Source organism: Daucus carota, chromosome 7 (assembly GCF_001625215.2).
Source record: "Daucus carota subsp. sativus chromosome 7, DH1 v3.0, whole genome shotgun sequence".
Lineage (NCBI taxonomy): Eukaryota > Viridiplantae > Streptophyta > Magnoliopsida > Apiales > Apiaceae > Daucus > Daucus carota.
Genome location: NC_030387.2, coordinates 4,824,045 through 4,848,863, shown reverse-complemented (window position 1 = coordinate 4,848,863; position 24,819 = coordinate 4,824,045). Strand labels below are relative to the sequence as shown.

The following is a 24,819-nucleotide window of genomic DNA, read 5'->3' as shown; positions in this document are numbered from 1 at the left end:
GCGGTGGTGGAGTAGAGAGAGAGAGAGATGAAATGGGGTTAGATGAGAAAGATGATGAGGTAAAAAAAAATAAAATTAAAAATATAATATGGGTGGCTAGGATTTAATTATAATCAACAATATGTGTGGATAGGATTAGATCTCATATCTCACAATAATGAGAGTTCTCATTTGAGCAAGAGCCTATATATATATATATATATATATATATATATATATATATATATATATATATAGGAGGAAGATCCTAAGAAAATTCAGTTTATCAAGAAAACCGAGAAACCCATCTAATCACCGTTGATCTTATAATCATGATCTAATTAGTATTTTATAAAAAAAGCAATTAAATCTTGTTAATAAGGGGTAGTTTACCCCGCCCCGCTCGATCCCGATCCGATCCCCGCCCCGTTCGGGTCGGGGATTCATGGAATTTTTCGGGGGCGGGGCGGGGTCGGGGATTGGTGTCTCCCCGCCCCGATCCCCGACCCCGATTATATATATATATATAATAATAATATATTTACATATAATATATTTAATATATTATTAAAAATAGATAACCTTTATAATATAATTAAAAGTAAAAAATAATCTTTATTTTTATTGATTGATTATAAATATATTGTAATATAATATATTTTATAATTTAAAATTGTTGTTTATTTATATTATAAATCAATTCTAATATGATTTGATGTTGAAAATATAAGATAATATTATTTTATTATTATATTAGGAGTTAATAGTTTGTTTTTCAATTAAAAAGTATATTATATATTATAAAGTTATTATGTTTTTATTAAAAAATAAAATTCCCCGAAACCCCGCGGGGATCCCCTTTCCCCGTTCGGGGCGGGGATCGGGGAGGAAAATAATCCCCGTTCGGGGTTCCAGACGGGGTCGAGTAAGCGTATTGAATTCGGGGATCGGGGTCGGGGATAACACTCGCCGCCCGGAATTGCCCCCGTGCCCATCCCTAACCTTCCCCCTTCCGAAAAGCTATGGAACTCAAACTTCCGATGACTTGTGCCGGAAGTTGATTACTCCGGTGACTTCTCTTCCTGTCCTCTTTTTATTACACAGGTAACTATTTAAAAAAGGCGATTCTTATATTCACACTTGCTTAAAAAGTCATCATTGAGTCAAATGGATGAGAAAATGGATGAGAATATTGGAGAGATTTTGGGAAAGTGTTTAAGAAGGCGTTTCAGATGGGAAAAGATGCCTTTGAGATGATTTGTAATGAGTTAGCTTCAGCGGTGGCTAAGGAGAATACTATGTTGAGGGATGGTATTCTAGTTAGACAACGTGTTCAAGGTGTTGCGGATCAAATGGGATGTTTACTAATGTTTGTATTGGTTGTCCGGGTTTTATTCCTGGGTTGGTCATCTCTAACAAATGATCAGTTTAGAATTGTGACAGGACCAATAAGCATACCCTTCATTGGGCGCTTTGTCATACTCTGAGCAATTGAGGACCAGAAAACAGTTATTGCTTTTGAACAGCTAACATCTCCATATATGGTGTTCTTTTTTTATTTTGAGCTTGGCCAGAGCAATAGGGTTGTTGTGCGGCAGCCTCGTTTGTACGATCTAACCCACTTGTTAAATGTATTGTTGAGACTTGAGAGTCTGCTAGGTGTCTTGTTTGGATGGGTTGGCGACAATCCTAAGGTGACCCATATTGTCTCTGATAATGAAAATGGGGTATTGAGGTGTTGTTATGATTCTTCTTGCAATTGTTACGGTTCTTAGTTAGGTGGTATTGTTTATCCTCTAATGTTCTTGTCATCCCTGGTATGCTAAGAACTAGTAAGAAGTAAAAATTTTGACATTCTTTTTTATAATTTAAACATTGTCTTTGTTTAGTGTTATCATGTATAACCTGAATATTTAAATATTTTGTTAAAGATTTCAAAGGGTGCTAATTAAAAGGTCTATAACAAAGTTGCAATGTATTCTTTTCTTACCAACAATTTTGAGAACACTTTGAAGAATCTCTCCGAAAAGATTTTGTGAAATATCAAATGTTCACAATTATATATGCTATATATAATTTAGTGATATGTTATGTACAAATTAGTGATTTCTGTAGTTAAAAATAGTGATAAAAAACTATTCAGAAACTGGTTTTTAGTTTTTAGGCTAATTTGGTTTCTATTGGAGTAGAACACTCTCTCTCTCTCTGTATATATATATATATATATAGACACACACACACACACACACACACACATATATATATATATATATATACATGTAATTGTTCAAATACAAACTACTAAAATAAAAACTAAAATACAAACCAAGAGAAACTATACCTAAGCGACATCACTCATCCCTAAGAGACAGCCCTTAAAGCCTAAACTTGGCCCCATCATGGTCCCACTAGGCCCCAGCCCGACCTTACTAGGCCCAACTTAAAAACTGTCTAGGCCCATCTCGGGGTTCATCTCCGGTTCCAAAACCCTTTCCATTCTAGTTAATTGCATTGATTTGTATTTGGTTTGTATTTTATAGTTTGTATTGAAGTAGGACCCAATAATATATATAAAATAATATAATTCAAAATTTGGTATTCAATTTTTATAACATATAATTTATATAAAAATATAATTTACTATTTTCAAAATATAACCTCCTAAATTTTGAGGTGTGTAAGTGTGAGACAGTATTCTTAATTACCACTATATACTAAATAAGAATATATTCACATAGAAAATATATATTTACACACACACGCACACACATTGGCCATTGTTCCATGGAAAAACATATTATATAGAGTCCCATGGAGAACCATTTGGTTCTACTTTAAAATCTCATTAATAATTTTGAAATTAGTCATACTTATGCATAAATTTTGATTCTAGTATAAAATACTAATCATGCATAACATGCACAAACAATTTAACACATACAATCTAAGTAAAAAAAAATTGATTTCTAAATTTGGTTCTATTGTATAAGAGCATCTCCAAGAGGCTCTTCATTTAGGCTCCTAACTTGAGATTTGAGGAGGGAGAAGCAAAATGTTGCTCCAAGAGACTCTTAAGTGGCTCTTAAATCTTAAGAGCCTCTTGTTTCTCTCTCCTCTCTCCTCAAAGTTAAGAGCCACCATATGGCTCCTAATTTATTTTTTTACAATAAAAAAATCCTTCCCTCCAATCAACCTCCATCTTTCCCTCTCTTTTGTTATAGTGGAGCCCAATATATGAATAAAATATGAAATAGAGAAGAGATGTGGAGAGTATTGTTGGAGTTTACACTCTTAACTTTGTCCTAAATTACTAAGAGCCACATTTTTTATATTATATTTAGGAGCCAACAAGGAGGCTCTTGGAGATGCTCTAACAACTTTGGATGAATATGGTTCTACTATAGAACCAGTTTGTATACTATGATTATTTTTCAATTTTTTTGGAGCAAAGCAAACACAATAATTTTTTTTACTAATTATATATATTTATTAATAATGAGATTGATGCATGAATTTTATGTGTATATGTAGGTAGGGTCATGTTCAAGAGGGAATCATTAGAGAGAACCTATAGAACCCTTATCTTATTTCTAGTATTAATTAGGGTTCTGCAGTAGAACTTCACATGCAAAAAATGTAAATCCAGCCAACATAACAATTGACCAGCCTATACGGAGTAGACCCAGTCTAGTCCAGCCCACATAACAATTTTAATTATAAACTTATTTTTGCATAAAAATAATATTAAATCAATAATTTATTTAATAAATAAATAATAAAAATTCCTCACTAGGTCGCGTACGTGAGACGCCCAGACATTAGCCCAACTAGGTCGCATCGCGTACGTGAGATGCCCAGACATTAGCCCAAATCACCTTTCGATTCGAGATGAGGCGTGGCGTGATCAGGTGACACCCCCGCGTGAGACTCACATCAACAACATACACCCTGACATAACTTAGTAGTTGTACACTATCCTTGCACATGATATCTAATAAACCCACCTACCTCTCTTTATTATTTCAATATGGGACAAGTCCCCGTAACTCTTTTCAAACTCTTTTATATTTCTCACTTTAACTCAATTTCAATGGATTACACTAAGAAAAATCCTTAATTAATCTAATTACCCAAACAAGAGAAATTTAAGTCCTCATTACAAAGAAAAACTTCCAATCATTAGAATTCGAAAATTATATAAAGAACATCATAATATTATTATATCCTAAACTCCCATTTTTCTAACATTTTTATCTCATCTTATTCTCATTTTTCAAATCTGTCTTTATTTTTGAAATTTTCCATATTATTTTAAGAATCACAAATTTTCGTGATTTAAATTCATGAGATGTCCGATTTTTTTTCAAACACAGCTACACAAACATATCGAATGATAAAATAATTTAAAACCTTATAATATATTTTATATATAAAAACCACACTTAAACAGATAATATAATTTAAAAATTAAAGTAAAATATAATCCAAAAATCAATTCAATTCAATTTTGGCTGATTAATATCTACTTTAAAGTTGGTGGGTGATTGGTTTAAGTTTGATATTTATATATGAATATTACTTTGATATGAATGTATTCAAAATATTGGTTTGGATTTAAGGTTAAAGACCAATTTTGGTTTTCGTTGGTTTAATTTTTTATATAGTTTTAAATTCGAGTAGATATTTGGTTTATTGTTAAATATTTAATTTATTGTAAGACTTATCCAATATATAAAATATCAAATTTTCTAGGATCTTTTTATTTATTATAAGTAATTATTATTTAGAATATTATATATATATATATATATATATATATATTATATTTCAATTACACATGTAAAAAATATAATTGTAATATAGTACACTATCAATTATTAATAACTATTTCATACCATAAAAGCCCAGCCCAATTTACTATATTCACAAACTTGCCCAATTTTTTGATTATATATATCCACAAGTCGCGTCCAATTTACACATCCATACTGAGAAAATAAAATCCCCAATTTTCATAGTTATATTCATACAACAAAACCCTATTCTCAAATTAATCGCCGCCGCCACATGCTTCTATCGATCATCCATCTTAGCCAAATTTTATCGTTCAAAACTTTACGCATCGGTCTCATCTTTTGGATCTTTACCTAATATGGTAAATGTTTTCGTGAATTGCTGGCTCTTCTCATCATTCTTAGCATCCTCACTTTATTGGTAAAATCATTGGTGAGTTTTTTTTAATCAAGTACACAAATATATGTCATGTCTATTGTTATGTTTAATTGGAGATAACTATAACAAAAATTTCAATTTCTTACTGAAATTTTAAAATTTACCTGACTGAGAGATGTTAAATTTAGAACGCAACCTATATTAAAGACTTAATTACATTATATATTCAAAACATTAGTTTGGATTTAGGTGTTATACCAATTTTAATTTGTATGATTTTACTCTAGGGAAAATCTAGTTTAATATTAGAATTCCTATTGTATTTAGATATTGATTTGTGATGAGTAAATACATGGACTAATTGATTATCTTGTATTCGCATAAAATTTCATTTTATTTGTCATGATTGTCAAAATATAAAATATCAAAATCATCCATCATCCGCATCTTTGTTCGTCTAATTTTTTCAATAAAATATAACACCCATACGTGTTTGTTGCCCAGTAAACAATGAAGAATGTGCTTCAAGAAGGATCAAGACGGAATGTTCCATGTGAAATCGATGAACTCGAAGAACTCATATAGTTTGAAGGTAAAATTATTTTTTTAATTTATCATGTAGTATATCCGTGAATTAGTCATGTGTGTAGTGGTGATTTAATTGCAAATCTCTATGAAATATAATTGGCATATTTTCTTTCTTCTCTTTTTTTGTTCACCAATTTGTTCACATTTTCTCACCTCTAGAATGATTTTAGACTCGTTTACAAGGTAACTTAACAAGACGTTGTTAAGAGAAGAAACTTTAATTATATTGTTTTTTCTCATTTCGATCAATTTGTGTAGCATAGTCTTTAGTTATTGTAACATTGTTAATAATTTTTGTTCTCTCGTTTTCTGTCTAGAATGAAAATTTAGGGGCATGTTCGACTTACGGGTATGCTACACAGTGTGAAGAATGCTTCAAGTCTCGGGGGATTCGAATTTCGAGCTAATGCTACAAAAGATCCATTTGTGTGCAACAAGAAGTTAAAGGTAACATGTGATGTTCCCGCTGTTGATAAAATTGAAGTTCCAAAGACTCCTCCAGGTTTCCTCTGTGAAGTTTCTCAGGAAGGATTGCTCAAAAATGGATCTTCACTTTATCACACCTGAGAGTAAGAAGCGTAGACATTCTGTAAAAGCCGCTACGTTCCTCGAAGAACATCCCGAGTACAAGCAATCATCGATTTCTATAGCAGATTTCGGCTTCATATATAACTCTAAATGTGGCAACTGAAACTATACGTAAGGATTATGTAGAAAAAATGCTTCTTGAAAAGTAGGTCGTCAAACACAGGGGGGAGATATGTGCTAGTTTTATACACGACACGGTGATAAAATAAGGATTTCTTGTTTGTATTTTTATTTCAAATACACGGACAGGTACATGATCATCATGATTGATTGAACGTCGTAATTGAATTTATTTTTTGGTTACACTGTACAAGAGAAAGCATATCACATAAATAAATTAATATTTACGTAATAATGAGTATAATGAATATATCCATATATTTTTCTATAAATATAATGCCAATTTGTCTATTTAATATATTTTGTAAAACTATATATCGAAGATTATATTTTCAAATATTATATAATCATGTACTTATACATTTATTCTTATAATATATCCTTTATTATAATACCTGAGTTTTCACCGTATCCAGTTAACCAATCATAAAATAAAAATTATTTTAGGACTAATAAGAAGTCATTCCTAAATTTTAGACCAATGACATTTATTTTTAACTTTATTTCTATTAAATTTAACTAAGACATTAATCACGGCAGTTAATTATTCAGAAAATATGAATTATTTTAGGAAGATTGTGCCGATCAGGACAGCAGAAGGATTGCTACTGATTAGATTATTTTAGGAAGCAGATAAACATACATCAATCAGTAGATATCATGTAACTGTGTATATAAACACAGCTTAGGGTTTACTCTAAAGGAGTTGAGAAATCGAGAATTATTCTTATAACCCAGCAGCTCTTAGTGATAAGTTATAAATCACTAAGAGAGTATTTGTAAGCTACTGTGATTTGTGTTAATAAGAGTTTAGTTAAATTATTCTCTTATTTGAGTGTTCTGCTATTGATTATGTTCACTATATATATTAATATAGTGATTTTATTCAGTCTAACAGGCAACATGTTAGATTAACTAGTTTTCGAAATATGATGTCGAGAAATTGTTTGTCCTGAATCAGCTTCAGGAAAGCTTGACTTTAATTGTGCTCGCTGGACTAGGTGATAAACGTCTGTATGTGATAATTAATTTTTAGTAACCGAAGGTAGTACCAGAATATTATCTTCTCTAGCGATATCTGTGGCCATGGGAATCAGTAGTATAACAGGCACCCAAACTATTGGTCGAGGCTTCCATCACATACATAGTAGCCTCAAGTTCATGTCATGCCAAAAGGATTTTTTATTTTGCTTGTATCCGTGCAGGCATACTACTTTTGGCGTCTTTACTTTTGCATAAAATGTCATATTTCAATTTAAATAACCCGAAAAACATTTTTTACTCAATAAAAAAACAGTTCTATATATAATAACTTTATGAGCTTATGGAGGTAGTGAATGTAAATGAAGAGTTGACAGGCCCCTTGTTTACATGTGTAGGCACGTAATTAGTATAGAGTTCAAAGTAGTGCAAAACGGGGTCAGTTAAGAGTCCGCAGGACACGCCTAAGCAGGACAAGGTGAAGAAGGTGAAGACTTATGACGGATATATCTAGAAGAAGTTTTCGCCGTCGATTATGACAGATGTCTTACTCAATATGCCAGAGACTCACTCGAGGGTGAAAATGGCAGGATTTGAGCATCGTTTAAGATTCCGTATGCTTAGTTACCCACACAGGCTTGGGTACAAAATGATGGATGCGTTCTATAGCAGAACGTGATCTAAAATTGAAAGTAAGGAGTGCTGTAATCATAGATAGTCTCGTGCACAAAATAATTGGTCATCCACTAGGTGAACATGATATTGAACTGAGACAAGGAAGAATTGGAAGGACTACATGAGATGAACGGTATCCTACCTACTTGATTTCTCCAATCATATATGGTCAGGGACAAGATACTACAAAGCAAGAGGGTTGATAATTATTTCAAGATAAACATTCTAATTTTAGTGTATAATTTCTTCATTGAGGCGAATCAAAATATTTTCAATTCAATTGAAAATCTTCAGAAACATTTTCAATGTAATTATAACAATAAAAAAATATGCAGAACTTACTTGAATCTCCGTTCTGATTAGACATTAGAGACTTGTTACGAAAGAAAAAAACAAAGTGCTTCAGCAAAAATATATTATCGCTGCTAAGGATCAACAAATGAAAGGTGAATAGAAAAAAAATGAAACAGAGAATGCAGGACATAAATACTTCCCAAACTCCTGAAAATACTCAAGCAGTTGTAACTGGCGCATGAATCAAGCAACACGCACCGACAGAGGCCAAGTAATCCAATAAGTGCTGTTGTTGGTATAAGATAAAAAAACTTTTTAAAAATCAAATCACGTATGCTATTAGCCGTTGGATCTAAATCTAAATGGAGGGCGTGGATTGGGACTCCAAGGACTCCACCATATTATGGGACTCCAAATAACTTTTTCCTATATAAAATTCTTAGTTGTTACATAATATTGATATTCAATTCTCAGCTATTACAATATATATATATATATACATATATATATATATATATATATATATATATATATATATATATATATATATATATATTCTATCAAGCCCAGTTGACCAGCCCATAAGGAGCAAAACCAGTCTAGTCCAGCCCACACAATAGTTCTAATTTAAACTAATTTTTCTATAAAGATAATAATAAATCAATAATTAATTAAATAAATAAATAACAATAATTCCTGACAGGTCGCCTCGCATACGCGAGACGAGACGCCCAGACAATAGCCCAAATCACCCTTTGATCCGAGATGAGGTGTGGCATGGCTAGGCGACGGTGGCGCCTCCGCGTGTCTGCGCGTGTGAGACTCACATCAACACCATACACTTTCACGTGACTCAGTAGTTGTACACTATTGACTATCCTTGCACATGATATATTAGAAAGACAAGTCCAATAACTATTTTCGACAAATCCAATAATTAATTTTAAACTCTTTTATATTTATCACTTTAACTCAATTTTTCAATGGATTAGAGTAAAAAAAGATTCTTAAATCCAATTATCAAAACAAGAGAAACTTAAGTCCTCGTTACAAGGAAAATCCTCCAATTATTAGAATTCGAAAATTATATAAAGAGCATAATATTATTATACCCTAAACTCCCATTTTTCTAACATCTCTATCTCATCTTGATCTTATTTTCAAAATCCGTCCTAATTTTTGAGATTTCCAATATTATTTTGAGCATCATGAATTTACGCGATTTGAATTCATGAGTTGTCAGATATTTTTCAAAAAACATAGACATATCGAATGATAATATATATAGTTTACTTTGATATGATCGGATCTCATATTACAAAATTTTTAATTTCATATCCTTCAACCTTCTAATATATTTTATATATAAAAAAGCACACTTAAACAAAAAATAATTAAAATTCTAAAATAAAATATAATCCGAAAATCAATTCAATTCAGGTTTGACCGATTAATATTTACTTTAAAATTGTGTGTGGGGGGGGGGGGGGGGGGGCGGGGGCGGGGGTGATTTGTTTAAGTTTGATATTTATATACGAATATTATTTTGATATGAATGTATTCAAATTATGGGTTTGAATTTAAGTTTTAAGACCAATTTTCGATTCCATTGGTTTAATTTCTTATATATATATATATATATATATAGTCTTAAATTCGATTAGATATATCTTGTTTGTCATGAAATATTTAATTTTATTCATTACGAGAGTTATCCGAAATATAAAAAAAATCAAAATTTTCGAGTATCTTTATCTTTATTATATATAATCATTCAAAATATTATATATCAAGATTTTATATTTCAATTGAGACATATGCAAAAAACAATATTATAATTAATATAGTAGACTATCAATTATCAATTACTATATCATACTTTAAAAGCCCAGCCCAATTTGTTATATTGTACAAACTTACCCTAAATTTTTTGATCATGGATCGAGCCCAATATACAAACCTACATTATAAATAGAATCCCTAATTTTCATAGTTATATTCATACAACAAAACCCTTTTCTCAAACTAATCGCCGCCGCACGCCTCTATCAATCATCCATCGTAGCCAATTTTATCGTTCAAAACTTTACGCATCGATCTCATCTTTTGAATATCACCACTCCGATCTTTTCATAAATTATTAGTGTTTTCCCAATATGACAAATGTTTTAGTGAATTGCCGTCTCTTCTCGTTATTCTTAGCATCCTCATTTTGTTGGTAGAATCATTGGTGATTATTTTGTTTTCACATAAAATTTCATTTTATTCGCCATGATTGTCAAAATATCAAAATTGGCCATTATCTTTATTTTTATCCATCTAATAATTTTTGTAAAATGTAACACCCGTATGTTTGTGTTGTGTAGTAAACAATGAAGAATATGCTCCATGAAGATCAAGACACACTGCTCTGAGAGAAATCGACGAACTCGAAGAACTCTTCTAGGCCTTTCTTCCCAGCTAAAGGCTTATCGGCTTCTTTAATCTCTGATTTTGGAAGTGTAAGAGAACTGGTTGAAGAAAGTTTGAGAAGTTTGTTGGTGCTGTCTTAGCTTAACAAGTTCCTGCATTAGCATTTCCTTGTCAGTCTTAAGTCTCTCAACTTCCTTCCACAGCCCAGCATTTTTCTCTTCATTCTGTACAACAACATCCTTCACTTGTTTCTGAGAAGGCTTGCTCTGGTCTACACTTTGATTAGGCTACCCGATCCTATTAGGCTACCCTCGGATGTATAATTTGGTGGATAGGTCTCTGACATTTCTGCAGGCCTTTCTCCTCCATACTCAGGTAGATGCTTTAGTACCTGATACAATCGTGATCCGTCGAGGGGCTCGGAAAGAATGAATCAATATATGTACGAAGATATGTACAAGACATAAATTTTCCCCATGACTTAATTATGGCTTCTACTAGTGGCTTACGGTTATTGCTTCTAAAAATGTAAACTATTTTGTTGTATCCAAATAAACAATATTTGCTAATTTTTTATACACGAGACCGTGATATTAGAAGGATTCCTTGTCCGCATTTTTTTAATACAAATTAGTATATTTGATGAATTCCCAATTACATTTATCTCATTATTCTTCACTGAATAGTCTTATATACTCTGTCCCCTCAATTGTTTACATTAGAGGATGAGGGCCTCGACACGAATTTTATTACTCTCATAAATTATAGATTGATAAATTATTTTTGATTTTTTCTCTAAATTAAAGTTTGATGTTTAAGTATTTATATTAAAAAAAATAATGAAACTATGTTTTATATGCGACTCAAAATACGTGTCGACCAATGCAAAAAAAACTGTAAAAAATGAGAAAAACAGAGTACATAATTAAGCTTCACAGATATAATTTTGTTATGTTAAAATGGTATGAGTTTAATTAGTTCGATGTCAATGAGGACAATTACACTAAAACAATTATTTATAGAGTAATCTACACTTTGCACCCCATAAGTTTAAGCGCTTTTTAGATTTGGTCTCAAACAAAATTTCTTGTCAATACACACCCTAATGTTTAAAAAGCGCTTCGATATGCACCCTATTGAACAAATCTAAAAAGGAGGAAGATCCTAAGAAAACCCAACTTATCAAGAAAACCGAGAAACCCACTTAATCACCGTTGATTTTATAATCATAATATAAATTATGATTTATCAAAAAATCAATCAAATCTAATTCATAAGGGATATTATAGTAATCTTCTACATATATTTAATGCATTCAATCAGTAATATATTTAATGCATTTAGTCAGTACATTCAATAAAGATTTGTAATTAGGGTTTGCAGTTTTGAGAGTCGACTCCAACTTCTAGTCTCCACTTCTCCGCTCTTCATCTTTCATCCCCCTACTGATTAATCATCTTCGTTCTTCCATCTTCTCTCATATTTATTAGTTTTTTCAATAAAACCAAGATCTAATCCTTTTGGGTGAGTTCTTGTTGAGTACCTTGTCATCAAGGCCGTGCCCATCTTTTTGGGATGTTTGTGTCTGTTTCGATGTTTCTATGTGTTTTTTTATGGGTCTCAGTAACGTTTCTAAGAGGGAGTTACATGATATTTTGGGTAATCCGTAAGGCTTGTATCAGATATGGCACGGTGGTGAATATCGTAAGAGCTCACCTTTCACGACATAAAATTGTTCATCTTTTGGGGTCATTTGTTGATCTAATATCAGTTGATGTAACTGATAATTCTGAACATTGGGCTACAGATGCTGCTGCTTATGTGAAGGTCAATTGCGATGCTACTATGCTCAAAACTGATGTAGGTTGGATTGTTCGAGATTTGATTGTAATACTTTTTAGTTTAAAGAATTTAAATATTCTATTTGTTAAGCGATCTGAAAACAAAGCGGCTATATGTTTAGCTCGTTTTTTGTTTCTTAATCAGGTTGTAATTGACAGTTCGAGGGTTTGTCTTGGCTGGATTTCAGTTATTTATTAAATTCTTCGCTTTTCGTCAAAAAAAAAAAAGATTTGTAATTAATTGATTTCCTTTTCTATATTATCCATATCTCAATCAATCAATCAGTATTAAATTTGAATTTCAAATTTCAAAAGATTCACCTTGCTAAAAACTGATCGAATATCTTAGAGAATCTTATTTATATATTTTGCGTTATCTTGTGTATGATAATAAATCTCTTACCATTGTTATAACGGATCATCTAATAATTTTTTTTATTACGATCTTATAAGTGTTTTACTAATAAATATAATATTTTCCTAAGATTCTCTTAAGTGCTCTATTAATTTAAAATAAATTTTTTTCTACGATTCTTTCAAGTGTTTTACTCATTTAAATATATTTACGATTTTCTGAGATTCTTCTAAGTATTTTACTAATTTAGATTGAATATTTAAAATAACTTTTTTCTAAGATTCTTTCAAGTGTTTTACTCATTTAAATCTATTTAAGATTTTTCTGAGATTCTCCTAAGTGTTTTACTAATTTAAATTGAATATTTTTTTAAGATTTTCATAAATGTTTTACTAATTTAAAAATATTTAAGATTTTCCAAGATTCTCTTAAGTGTTTTACAGATTTAAAATTATTTAAGATTTTCTAGGATTCTCTTAAGTGCTCTAATAATTTAAAATAAATTTTTTTTCTAAGATTTTCTCAGATTCTTTTAAGTGCTCTAATTGGAATCTTGAAATGTTATAATATTAATATTACATATTAATTAAAAATTGCATACAATGACTTAAGTTCTTTAATTATCTTTTTCTTTAAATATAAAATTTAAATATTGAAAGAATACTTTAGAGAACCCTCATTTGAAAAATATTTAAACGGGTATCGTAAAGAATCTAATAGGTGTATAAGTGAACATCTACTAGAATCTCAACATACTGTTATGAGATTGATGATGTAAGTATAATTATAACTAAATTGGAAGTTGTTAGGTGTTCGGTTTGTTGATCATATATGATTTACTATGTGTACTTTTTAAATAAATTATAATTTAAATTAACATATTTTATTTAATTAAGTGATAAGTATTAAGATTCTAATAATTAATATTAAAGATTTATTAAAAATTGTATACAATGACTTAAGTTTTTTAATTATTTTTTACTTTCAATATAAAATTTAAATATTGAAAAAACATTTTGAAGAACCCTCATTTGAAAAATATTTGAACGGGTATTGTAAGGAATCTCTTCATTTACTATATATTATAATAGATGTTTTAATTCAACTTTGTAAATAAATTTTTAAAATTCTACCTTATATTATTCTATTATATTTGAGCGAATATTTTAAAGTAATATAAATTTATTATAATATCAGTTTAAAGATTCTACTATATATTATTCTACAAATTTGTTAGGAATCAATAATTTTTTATGATAACATAAACATTTTGTAACATGTCTTACTTAGTATCTTTATCAAATTTCAGTTGTAATTATTATATTTCTTGTCTTTGGGAATTGTCAACGGATGGGTAGAATAGGGTGGCTAATTGTAAATACCAAATGCCATGTAATTTTATCTAAGTGAAGGACATTCAACTGATGAGATGTAACTATTCAACTGATGTAGACTGAACCATGTTTCAACTGATGAAAACCAAGCATTCAACTGAAGACAAAGTTTTCAACTGATGATGCAAAGGAATTCAACTAATGAGATTGGAACAGCACTCAACTGATGAAGCTCGTAATTCATTCAACTGATGAGACTAGCGCAACATTCAACTGAAGCCAAGAGCGGTTGAAAGTAACCAGAACTTTCAACTGATGAAACAAAGAGCAGTTGAAAGCGACTAGAGCTCAAGTCTGACAAATCACATGGATTGAAAATCACATGGATCGAATTACACTAAAATAGACATGGAAGCCTAATTAGGAAAATAAAGAAGAAGCAGAAACATACTTATCTCATGCAATGCAATCTAGATCAAATCAAGATGATGGTCAAAGATGAAGACATCTCAGAAAGCATGCATAAGACAAAGTTGTGCAGCATTGTTTTTAGATTAGAGTGCATTTTGTAATCTAGCTAAAAGCTTTGTAAAACTTGGAGTATATAACCAAGTTAGAAGCATCAGTTGAACTTGTTCAAATTACTTAAGAGAAAATCTGAGAGTTAGAACTTGTTCTTGAGTGATGAATCAGCAGCTGTGCGAATTGTAAACAATCCACAGATTCTTCTATATAAAATCTCACGAGTGGATCATTCAATCCACCCGTATTTTTAATACTTGGTGTTTTTCTGTTTGCTGTGTTCTTAGTGTATTGTTCTTGAATCTTTTAAATTTGTAAAAGATTGTATTCAACCCCCCCTTCTACAATCTTTCTTATAGTTAGTGTAAAATAACAAAATTTGAATGAACGTTTATTGGACTCTCATGATATTATAATATGTCAATTCAATTAAGTGTTCAGGTGTATTTTAATATTTGTTATTTTGTTATACAAGCGAACATTTTAAAGAATCTCCATATCAAAAAATGGTATCTTTAATAAAATCATAATCTAATTATACTTACTAATATCTCATACAACTAATTAGTAATTAAATGTTAATTTAATCGTTGAGAAAAAAAATTTGATAATGAAATATTTTAGAGTGATGTATAGATGAACATCTACTAGAATCTCAATATTCTATTCAACATACTATTATGAGATTGATTTAAGTAAAATTATAACTACATCTGAAGTTATTAGAGGTTCGTTTGTCGATCATATATGATTTTATTATGTGTTCTTTTTAAACTATTCAATTAACTAAATTTCAAAAAATCTAATTTTAAACACCTAACAGAATCGTAAGAAATGTATTATTAGAAACATATTTTTTATAATCAAGTAGAATGAATTTTTAAAAAAAAAAAGCATAACGTTAATGGTATAGCGGCACCTCGTATGAATTTTATCAGAAAAAAAAGAATGTGCAAAGAGAGAACTTCTCTCAAAAAATCACAAAGAACACACTCAAAGAGGGAACATCTACTACAAACTAACAAAGAATACAAATATAAATTCTCCATTATTGGAGAAAATAAAAAAAATCTAAACAAAACCAGAGGAGCACCAAAAATCCTTCCAAATCTGCCAACTCCAGAAAAAGCAAGGCCACACCATATGTCTGCCAACCTTAAACTCCATACTGCAGCAATCGACCCGAAAATAAAGGTAAGGCAAGATCCACCACCACAACAAACTAAACACTCCAGCCACAAAAGTCAAACAAAACCTCCACCAAATAAAAACGCCTGCAACAATAGCATAGCATCCACTGTACTGATTCATCCATAAAAAACCACCAGCTTAGTACCCTTTTACTGTCCCCAAATTGCTGGTTGAACAAATTCCCAAACAGACAGCCAAACCTGATAAACAGAATAGGCTAATGCATGTATACTGCTTAATAGCATAGAAATTAACGAATTGTGGCCACCAACTAAAAGTAACCAGCAAACATAATTTAAAATATGCAACATACATCATAGGAGATACTGCAAATAAATCAAATCAGACCCCCGCCTCTACCAAACAAAAGTTACCAACAAATAAAGGAACTCTTAGAATCTGTACTGGAACCTTGTGTTGTTCTTTAGTCGTAAAACAACTCTGATCAGAACACTCAACATAATATTGATTAGAATTCTTACAAAGATCTAAACTGAATGCATTAGTAATGAACACCAACTGAAGCATGTGCGAAATACAACTATACACACAATATCAACTTCAACAATTAACTATACTATAATGAATCTCTTATAGAACACTAACCAAACAAGGAGAATCTTCAAACTTAAGAATATGACAGAATCTTCAAATTGAGATAAGGTGTTCTGGATCCCTAATTAGAACATTGGTGAGGACAATAAGAAAGTTCAATCTAAATTTCAAGCCAACATCTGTATACTCTCTATTGTAAGAATTCTCAAACATTAACTCCCCGTTCGGCAAACCAAGTACATTCTGGACATCATCTTCTGAAAAGTTTATAATATTCTCACCAATTGAAATTGTTGAATCGATTAGTTTGTATGACTTTGAAATCGAAAAACTCAGAGGTTGAGGGTATTTCATGATGTTGAAAAGTAGAAGCTTTTCGAATCCGGTTTCCACAACCCATTGTCTTTGTGCATCGGAAAGATTCTCCATGATTCTCTTTAAGAAAATAGGTTTTACTCGAACCAACAAACGGCCGGTGTTCTTATGAAGATTCTTCTCCGCCATTATATCTATGAAAAGGATTATATGGTTCTGCAGATTATACAAAAGTCATAACAGATAAATTTTATGAAAAAGTTTTAAGATCCATGAGGAGGATACGTGGTACAAACCTTCAAACGATGAATCATGGTGTTTTCAACCACGGCGGTCTCTTTCTTACAATTGCAGAGATTCTTATTAGAGGATAATATATGTATGTAATGATTCTAGATTATTTGTGTGCTTTGATTGGATTTTATTAGATGCCAAAAATAGAAGATTTTAGTTAATCAATGACAGATTCTTTACAATTTTGCCCCCATGTGTGTTAGATTACAGATATATTTGATTGATTTTAATTTTGGAAATAGTTATATATGAGAAAAATAATCAACGGTATCTAAGAGGGTTCCTCAGTTTTCTTGATAAGAGGGTTTTCTCTGGAACCTCACTCTCTTTTTCATATCTATAAACTATATAATGTCCTTTTATACAGAGAATGGCTCGAATCAATGCTCCATTCAGAAATAGGAGAAATCGAGACACTATTCATTTTATAGTTACAATGATTAATTGTGTTGTAGTGTTGCATCTGATTTGGTACTCGGTTAGGAACACATTATATAATTCTCAAAGTATACAACTTGATAAAAGGACCTGAAGAAAAAGGAGATTGTATAATTTGAATCAGATGATAAGGGAGAGTGACACTGTGTGCTGGAATTTTCTTCGTGTAAATCGAAGAACATTTTGTGTTCTTCTGGAGATGGTTAGAGATGTAGGTGGATTGAATGAGACAAAAAATATGTGTTTAGAAGAGATTCTTGCAGGTTTTTTATACACACTAGCTCATCATAAAAAAAAAACAGAACTATCAGTGCTCATTTTTATAGAAGTATTGAAACTGTTAGTAGGCAATTTCATGCATGTTTGCTTGCCATTCTGAAATTACATGGTGTGCTACTTAAAAAACCAACACCCATATCTGAGGACTGCGATGATGAGAGATGGAATTGCTTTCAGGTATAATATTCATTTTTTACAAAGAAACTGTCTATGTGTAATACATAAATTATAATGGTTTTATATTTCTATAGAATTCTTTAGGTGCACTTGATGGTACAATGATTAGTGTGACTGTACCTTCTGAGGAACGAGCAAAATATCGAACAAGAAAAGGTCTCCTTTCCATGAATGTTTTAGGAGTATGCTCACCTGATATGGAATTCATATATGTGTTACCTGGTTGGGAGGGATCTGCACATGATGTTCGGGTTCTTAGAGATGCAATATCTAGGCCTAACGGTTTAAAAGTTCCAAAAGGTATTTAACATATTTGGTGCTCTTATTTTTTTATTATTATAACTTAATAATAATAATAATAATTTTAGTTTTTTTCTTTGTAACAAGGTTGTTATTATCTGTGTGATGGAGGATATACTAATGGAGAGGGATTTTTAGCACCATATAGAGGACATCTTTATCACCTCAGAGAGCGGGAAAATGGTGCACGTCAACCACACACAGCTGAAGAGTATTTCAACTGGAGACATGCGAGAGCTAGAAATGTTATTGAGCGGTGATTTGGATTATTGAAAGGAAGCTGGGGGATTCTAAGAAGTCCATCCTAGTTTAGCTTACAAACACATGGTCGTATTGTGCTTGCATGTGCTTTATTACATAACCTGGTTAAAAGATATATGTCTCCAAGATCATTTACTGACAATAAACTATAAGAGGAGGTTGATAGTGACGACGATGAAGGTGATCAAGCAGAGTATATACACACTATTGTTGTATCCGACCCATGGACTAATTTCAGAAATCAAATGGCTCAAAACATGTTCAACGAATGGATAGCTACACATAATCGTAGGTAGACTTAGTGATACTACTTCAGTTTGTTTGTGATTGTTTTTAGTTGTAGTTTATTGGACCTAGCTTGTAGTTGAAGTTGATTTATTTGGAATCTAGTACCAGTTTAATCATGTCAATCGTATTTATCTTATAATTTTATTGTGTTATATTGCATTTTTTATGTGACTTGATTGTTATGATAGGATGGAAGAAAGTGGTGCTAGTGGAAATGGTCGAGGTAGGAATAAACGCTTTTGGACTGCTGAAGAAGATACAGTTCTTGTCTCTGCTTTGTTAGAGTTGGCTACTGATCCACATTGGAAATGTGATAATGGCTTTAGAAATGGATATATGGTTTGCTTGGAGGAGATCATAGGAAAGGCTCTTCCTAGAAGTGGTTTAAAAGCTACACCACACATTGACTCTCGGCTTAAAACACTTGTTAGCAAGTTCAGAGCCATTGCTCAAATGCTTTCTACTAGTGGGTTTATGTGGGATGATGATAAGAAGATGATATCCGTGGATAGATCTGTGTATGATGAGTATTGCAAGGTATGATCAGAATATTTCATGCTTCTTATTGTTTTTTTTTTGTTGCAATTTTGGTATATTACATTAATATTTTTTTCTTTAGACTCATACTACATGCAAGAACTTGTATGGAGTTGCTTTTCCGCATTTTCATGAGTTGATGACTATTTACGGCAAAGACTATGCCACTGGAAAACCTGCTGAAGGTTTTGTTGATGCGGTTAATAACATGGAAAAAACAGCCCCTGTCCAAGTCACACTTGACTCAAGCGATGAAGAAATTGATATTAGTGGTAATGTCACCCAAACAGATGAATCAGAGGCTCCACCGTCAAAGAAATCAAAAGTTGAGAAAACATCAAATAAGAAAGGAGGGAAAAAAGTGAGGTTGTTGCAATTTCTGAAATTTCTAACTCACAATCCTTCATGAAAGACATGAATGTTCATCTTTCCACCATGGCTAAAGTCATGTCTCGTGCTGATGAAAGAGAGCAAGAGTCAGCTGAAAAAAGTGAAAAAGTGATAGAAGAACTTCTATCATTTAACTTGGAAGGTATCACTCCTAGTCAAGTATTTGAGGTAGCCGACATTCTAACATCACAACCGAACAAGCTCATGATTTTTAACAAGTGTCCTTCTTCTTTAAAAGCTGCCTTCGTCAAAAATCTTATTGGCGAGAACAACAAAAGGTCTGATTGAGACTCTACAATCATAAGGATCCATATGTGAAATTGCAAGTACGGAGACAAACTCTATTCCTCTTTATGTATTATATTTATTTGGTGAGATTAAGAAGACAAGTTTATTTTCTTATCCATTATTTATTTTTCCAGTAATATGTCGAATATCAGGGATAATTATATATGTCTGCTTTCAATCACTCCTCAGTATGAGCTGGTGTGCTGATTATAGATTGTGCTTGACTGTTACAAGTTATGCTTCTGTAAATTTTCTGTGTGGATTTTGCTAAGAACTTCTGAAATTCTGAATATGTATACAGAATGAGGGGCTATCCTGCTGTAGTTTAAATTTATCATGACTTGCTGTTTTATATAGTTGTACCTTGTTTCTCCTGAGACATTATTTGTATTCCAGGGTAATTCTATGTTATCAGTGTTGTTTGGTCTTATTTAGATACACTGATTTTTCACAACTGAACTCTTGCAATTTTGGGGTTTATGCAATGGACTCGATAGGTATTAGTGATTGTGCATGTTCTTGATATCAGGACTTTTTATACTGCTATCTTTGTTAGTACAATAGTCGTGGTAGCTGTATAGTTACAGTGGTCAGGATGATGCTATTTTATCAATTTAATTATGATTTGTTTAGCTACTTGGTTGCAAGACTTTTTATTAGCTAATTATGGTGCTTGTTACATCAAGTGACCTTGTTTTTTGTTTAAAAGTGTATTTTCTCAACTTGCAACCTGTAGAACTTTCAATATTTGCATCAAAAATATGAAACTAAAAGGCATAGCCTCAAAAAGGCTCCACAAATCGCCTCTTCGCTCCATCAGCTCTCGGAGCATCCTTGAAACTAAAAGGCATAGCCTCAAAAAGGCTCCACAAATCGCCTCTTCGCTCCATCAGCTCTCGGAGCATTCTTGAAAATAAAAAGGCATAGCCTCAAAATGACTCCATATTTCGCCTCTTCGCTCCATCAGCTCTCGCAGCATCCTTAAAAGTAAAAGGCATAGCCTCAATGACTCCACAAATCGCCTCTTCGCTCCATCAGCTCTCGGAGCACCCTTGAAAATAAAAGACATAGCCTCAAAATGGCTCTATAATTCAATTCTTTGCTCCATCAGTTCTTGGAGCATCCTTTAAAGTAAAAGGCACAGTCCTAAAATGGCTCTATAATTCGGTTCTTTGCTCCATCAGCTCTTGGAGCGTCCAATTTTTGAAGCACACCTCTGTGAGGCGCGCCGCGTGTGAGGCGTCTGCTTGTGAAGCATCCTTAAATACAGCTCTTGGAGCGTCCTTAATTGCTCTTTAAGCGTCCAAATTTTAAAGTATTCTTAATTGCTCTTTAAGCTTCCAATTTTTGAATTATTCTTAATTGCTCATTGAGCGTCCAACTCATGAAGCGTCATGCTCTTGATAGGTCACACCCTTGAGACATCACGCTCTTGAAGTGTTCTTAAATATAAAATGCAGCTCTTAAAGCATCCAGCTCTTGGATCGTCCTTTAAACGTCACACTTTGGAGGACGCTAAAGTGGTTCCACGACCTGCATCTTCGCTTCAGCGGTTCTACTTCATTATTTCTCCACTTCCAAAGTATTTTAGGCTCTAGTTGTCCTTGACCTTCAAGGTCGAATAGCCTCTTCGCTTCAGCGGCTCTCCCTCCTTACTTCATCGGCTCCCCCAACATCCAAAGTTCTAGTCATGACTTCCAAGGCTAGCAAGCTCCTCGCCTCATAGGAGGACGTCTATTAGTTGCTTTTTGAAGAGTTCGATTAGAGAGATGATATTTTCAAATTTGATCAGAAAGGGAGGCACTGAAATATTGAACCAATGAACCAAGCGGCTCTGTTGTCTGCCTCCTCACTATACCGCTTCACAAGCTCGGCGAGCATCCTTTAAATGGCAGGCAAAACCCTACAACAGATCTCAGGCATCACGCCTCCTCACTATATCGCTCCACTAACTCGACGAGCGTCCTTTAAATGGTAGGCAAAGCCATACGACGGATCTCAGGCATCATGCCTCCTCACTACATCGCTTCACTAGCTCGACGAGCGTCCTTTGAATGACAAGAAAAGCCTTACAACGGGTCTCAGGTATCACGCCCCAAGGCTTCATCTGCCTAAACACATCACCTCCAATATAAGCCCGCTTCGCGGGCAAACTAGTATGTGAGTCAAGGTATCTACATCAACCTCCTTATTTGTATGCAATAGTCCACCAACACTCTTCACTTGAAAAAGGTCAAGTGACAGCCCCAACGAGGGAAAAATTAGGAGCGCATGATAGCGTCTCTCATATCTAACATTTTCATTTACCCATTAGACGGAAATATAGGTAATCTCCACAAGATGCCATACTGAAATCGATCGTCAAACCTGAAAGCTAGAAGTGGCAACATTGATATTACCACCAAAGACGATTCTCCAAGCTCACAGCCCACAGCCTCTCTACTTCACTGCAAAGACGGTTCTTCAAGTTCACAGCCCACAGCCTCTCTACTTCACTACAAAGACGATTCTTCAATTTCACAGCCCACAGCCCTCTACTTCACTGCCAAGACGGTTCTCCGAGCTAAGCTCACAGCCCCTCTACTTCACTCCACCGTTTATTCTTTTAGCCATCATGTTCTTTCAGCAATTATCACCATCAGATTGGCTTCGATTGTTTGGTAGAAAGCAACTAGAGAGGAAAGAGACTTTTTATCGGCAAGAATCTCATCAACCTTCACTGCATCTTCCAGCTCCTCAACTGCACTTCTCAACAGTCCTCGCCACAACAGGCACCATCAACCTCACCACCTCATGTACCTCTTAGAGAAATGGCTCACCGCCTCCACGCCACAATAAACTTGTCAAGCAACAAAAATTACATGCAGTAAAAACGCTTTCCAAGATATATAATCTAATCCACATCTAAAGATCTGGAACTATTTTGGAGGGGGCTAATGTTGGGCCACAAGCCCACGAACTAGAAGCCCACTACTGCCAAGCCCAAGAGGGAGTCCAAGGCCAAAAGCCCATCAAGCAAACACGGGAGAAGCGTGACTTAAAGCTTATAAATACAGAGGAGATAAGGCTGAGAAAAGGGGAGAAAAAGAGAGTAAAAGAGCCACCTCCTTGTAATATAGATCTGGCTTGGAATTATGTATATTCCGGCTTGTATCTCAACACTAATTATGGTGCTTGTTACATCAAGTGACCTTGTTTTTTGTTTAAAAGTGTATTTTCTCAACTTGCAACCTGTAGAACTTTCAGCTAAAGATTTATGCTGCAGAATTTCTTGGCAGATCTGCAGGCTATTTTTACTATTTTCTACTCTGCTACAGGCTTTAAGCATCTGCATAATTTCTTTGTTAATTTATCATTGGTTAGGAGCTATACTTCCCAGGATACTTTTACTGGCCAAGAGAGTACATATTTGGAAGTATATCTTGCCCTTTTACTTGTGGTTCTCATTGTTGTAGAGCCATGTAGTTGGGTGTTCAATGTCCGGAGTCATCACTTCAAGTATAGCAGTAGTAATTGGACTGGTTATTGCAAATGTCACTAGGAATATAGTATCCAGAACATTTGGTGTTGCCACTGGTTTTGGAACTTCAGACAATTATGAACTATTCTTTTCCTGGAGTTGGAAGTTTTATTAATTGTTGCTTGTCTTGTCTCCTAATTCTGCACTAAGTCATACAAAGGATACTCTGCTTTTGTAGTTTTCTAACTGGTGCAAGTGCCTGCAAAGCAATGACAAGAATTTATCGCTATCTCCGCACTAGTATATTCATATTAAAATATTATTAAAAAAAGAAATTAATAAAATAATTGTTTTAATAACTTATTAAAATTTTCGATTTATTATTTTTCACATAAAAAGCATAACAATGTTTGATTTAAATAAAAAATATTATAAAGTCATGAGTTGATTCCCTCATATTGTCGTACCAAACACATACAAAGGTAATCAACAGCTTTTCTTTCCGTTTCCGGGACTAAAACAAACGAGTAAAGGAATTGAGGGCCATTCCTTTCTATTCCGTCTGTTTCCCTTTCTGTATCCTTTCCGTTTCCTCTGCATAAACCAAACGGCCCCTTAGAAGTTATGTATATAACAATAACAACTCACCGAGTTGATACAGATCTCCTGCGCCGTAAACAAATTATTAGTGGAACTCATTTTGGCTGGGTAACCAATCCCACCCCCAGTTTTTACCCTATTCCGGGGTTTTCCGCGTCACCAAATATTTTGTCTCGTTCTATTTATTTTTTCGCTTGAATTAACTCAATTAACATTCACCTGTACAAAAATTCATTAAACCAGAAGCCTTGAAGAAGGTTTACATGGAAAAAAAGCCAGGACATTGCTCGTGGAATGGCTTTTGTGCTATGATATAGGTGTCGGTGTTGATCAAGGACTAGCTTACCCACACCATGACTGTCAGCCCTTGGTGATTCACCGAGATGTCAAGTCATATAACATTTAACCGGATGTCAAGTCATAAATTTGGAGGCCAGAATTGCAGAATTTGGATTAGCAAAGATATGCCTAAGAAGAACATAACAGTGTCGATGGTTGAATGTTGAACTTTGTGGATATTGCTGGACATCGGTGTCTACCGTACGTGTAGTTCTCTGCCAATTTGCCGACTAGTGAATCCATGTT

General features: G+C 33.0%; 1 protein-coding gene and 1 long non-coding RNA gene across 2 annotated transcripts; both read left to right on the top strand.

Moving 5' to 3' along the window:
* Positions 1-17,588: 17,588 nt before the first annotated feature.
* LOC135147720 (uncharacterized) lies at positions 17,589-18,845 on the top strand. The gene is made up of 3 exons (XR_010285505.1): positions 17,589-18,110; positions 18,185-18,410; positions 18,498-18,845. It is a non-coding gene; the product is annotated as an uncharacterized LOC135147720 (long non-coding RNA).
* Positions 18,846-19,059: 214 nt separating this feature from the next.
* Positions 19,060-20,542, top strand: LOC135147719 (uncharacterized). The gene is made up of 2 exons (XM_064080992.1): positions 19,060-19,496; positions 19,579-20,542. Exons 1-2 carry the CDS (start codon positions 19,149-19,151, stop codon positions 19,903-19,905), a joined length of 675 nt encoding a protein of 224 aa, XP_063937062.1. The 5' UTR covers positions 19,060-19,148; the 3' UTR covers positions 19,906-20,542.
* Positions 20,543-24,819: the final 4,277 nt, after the last annotated feature.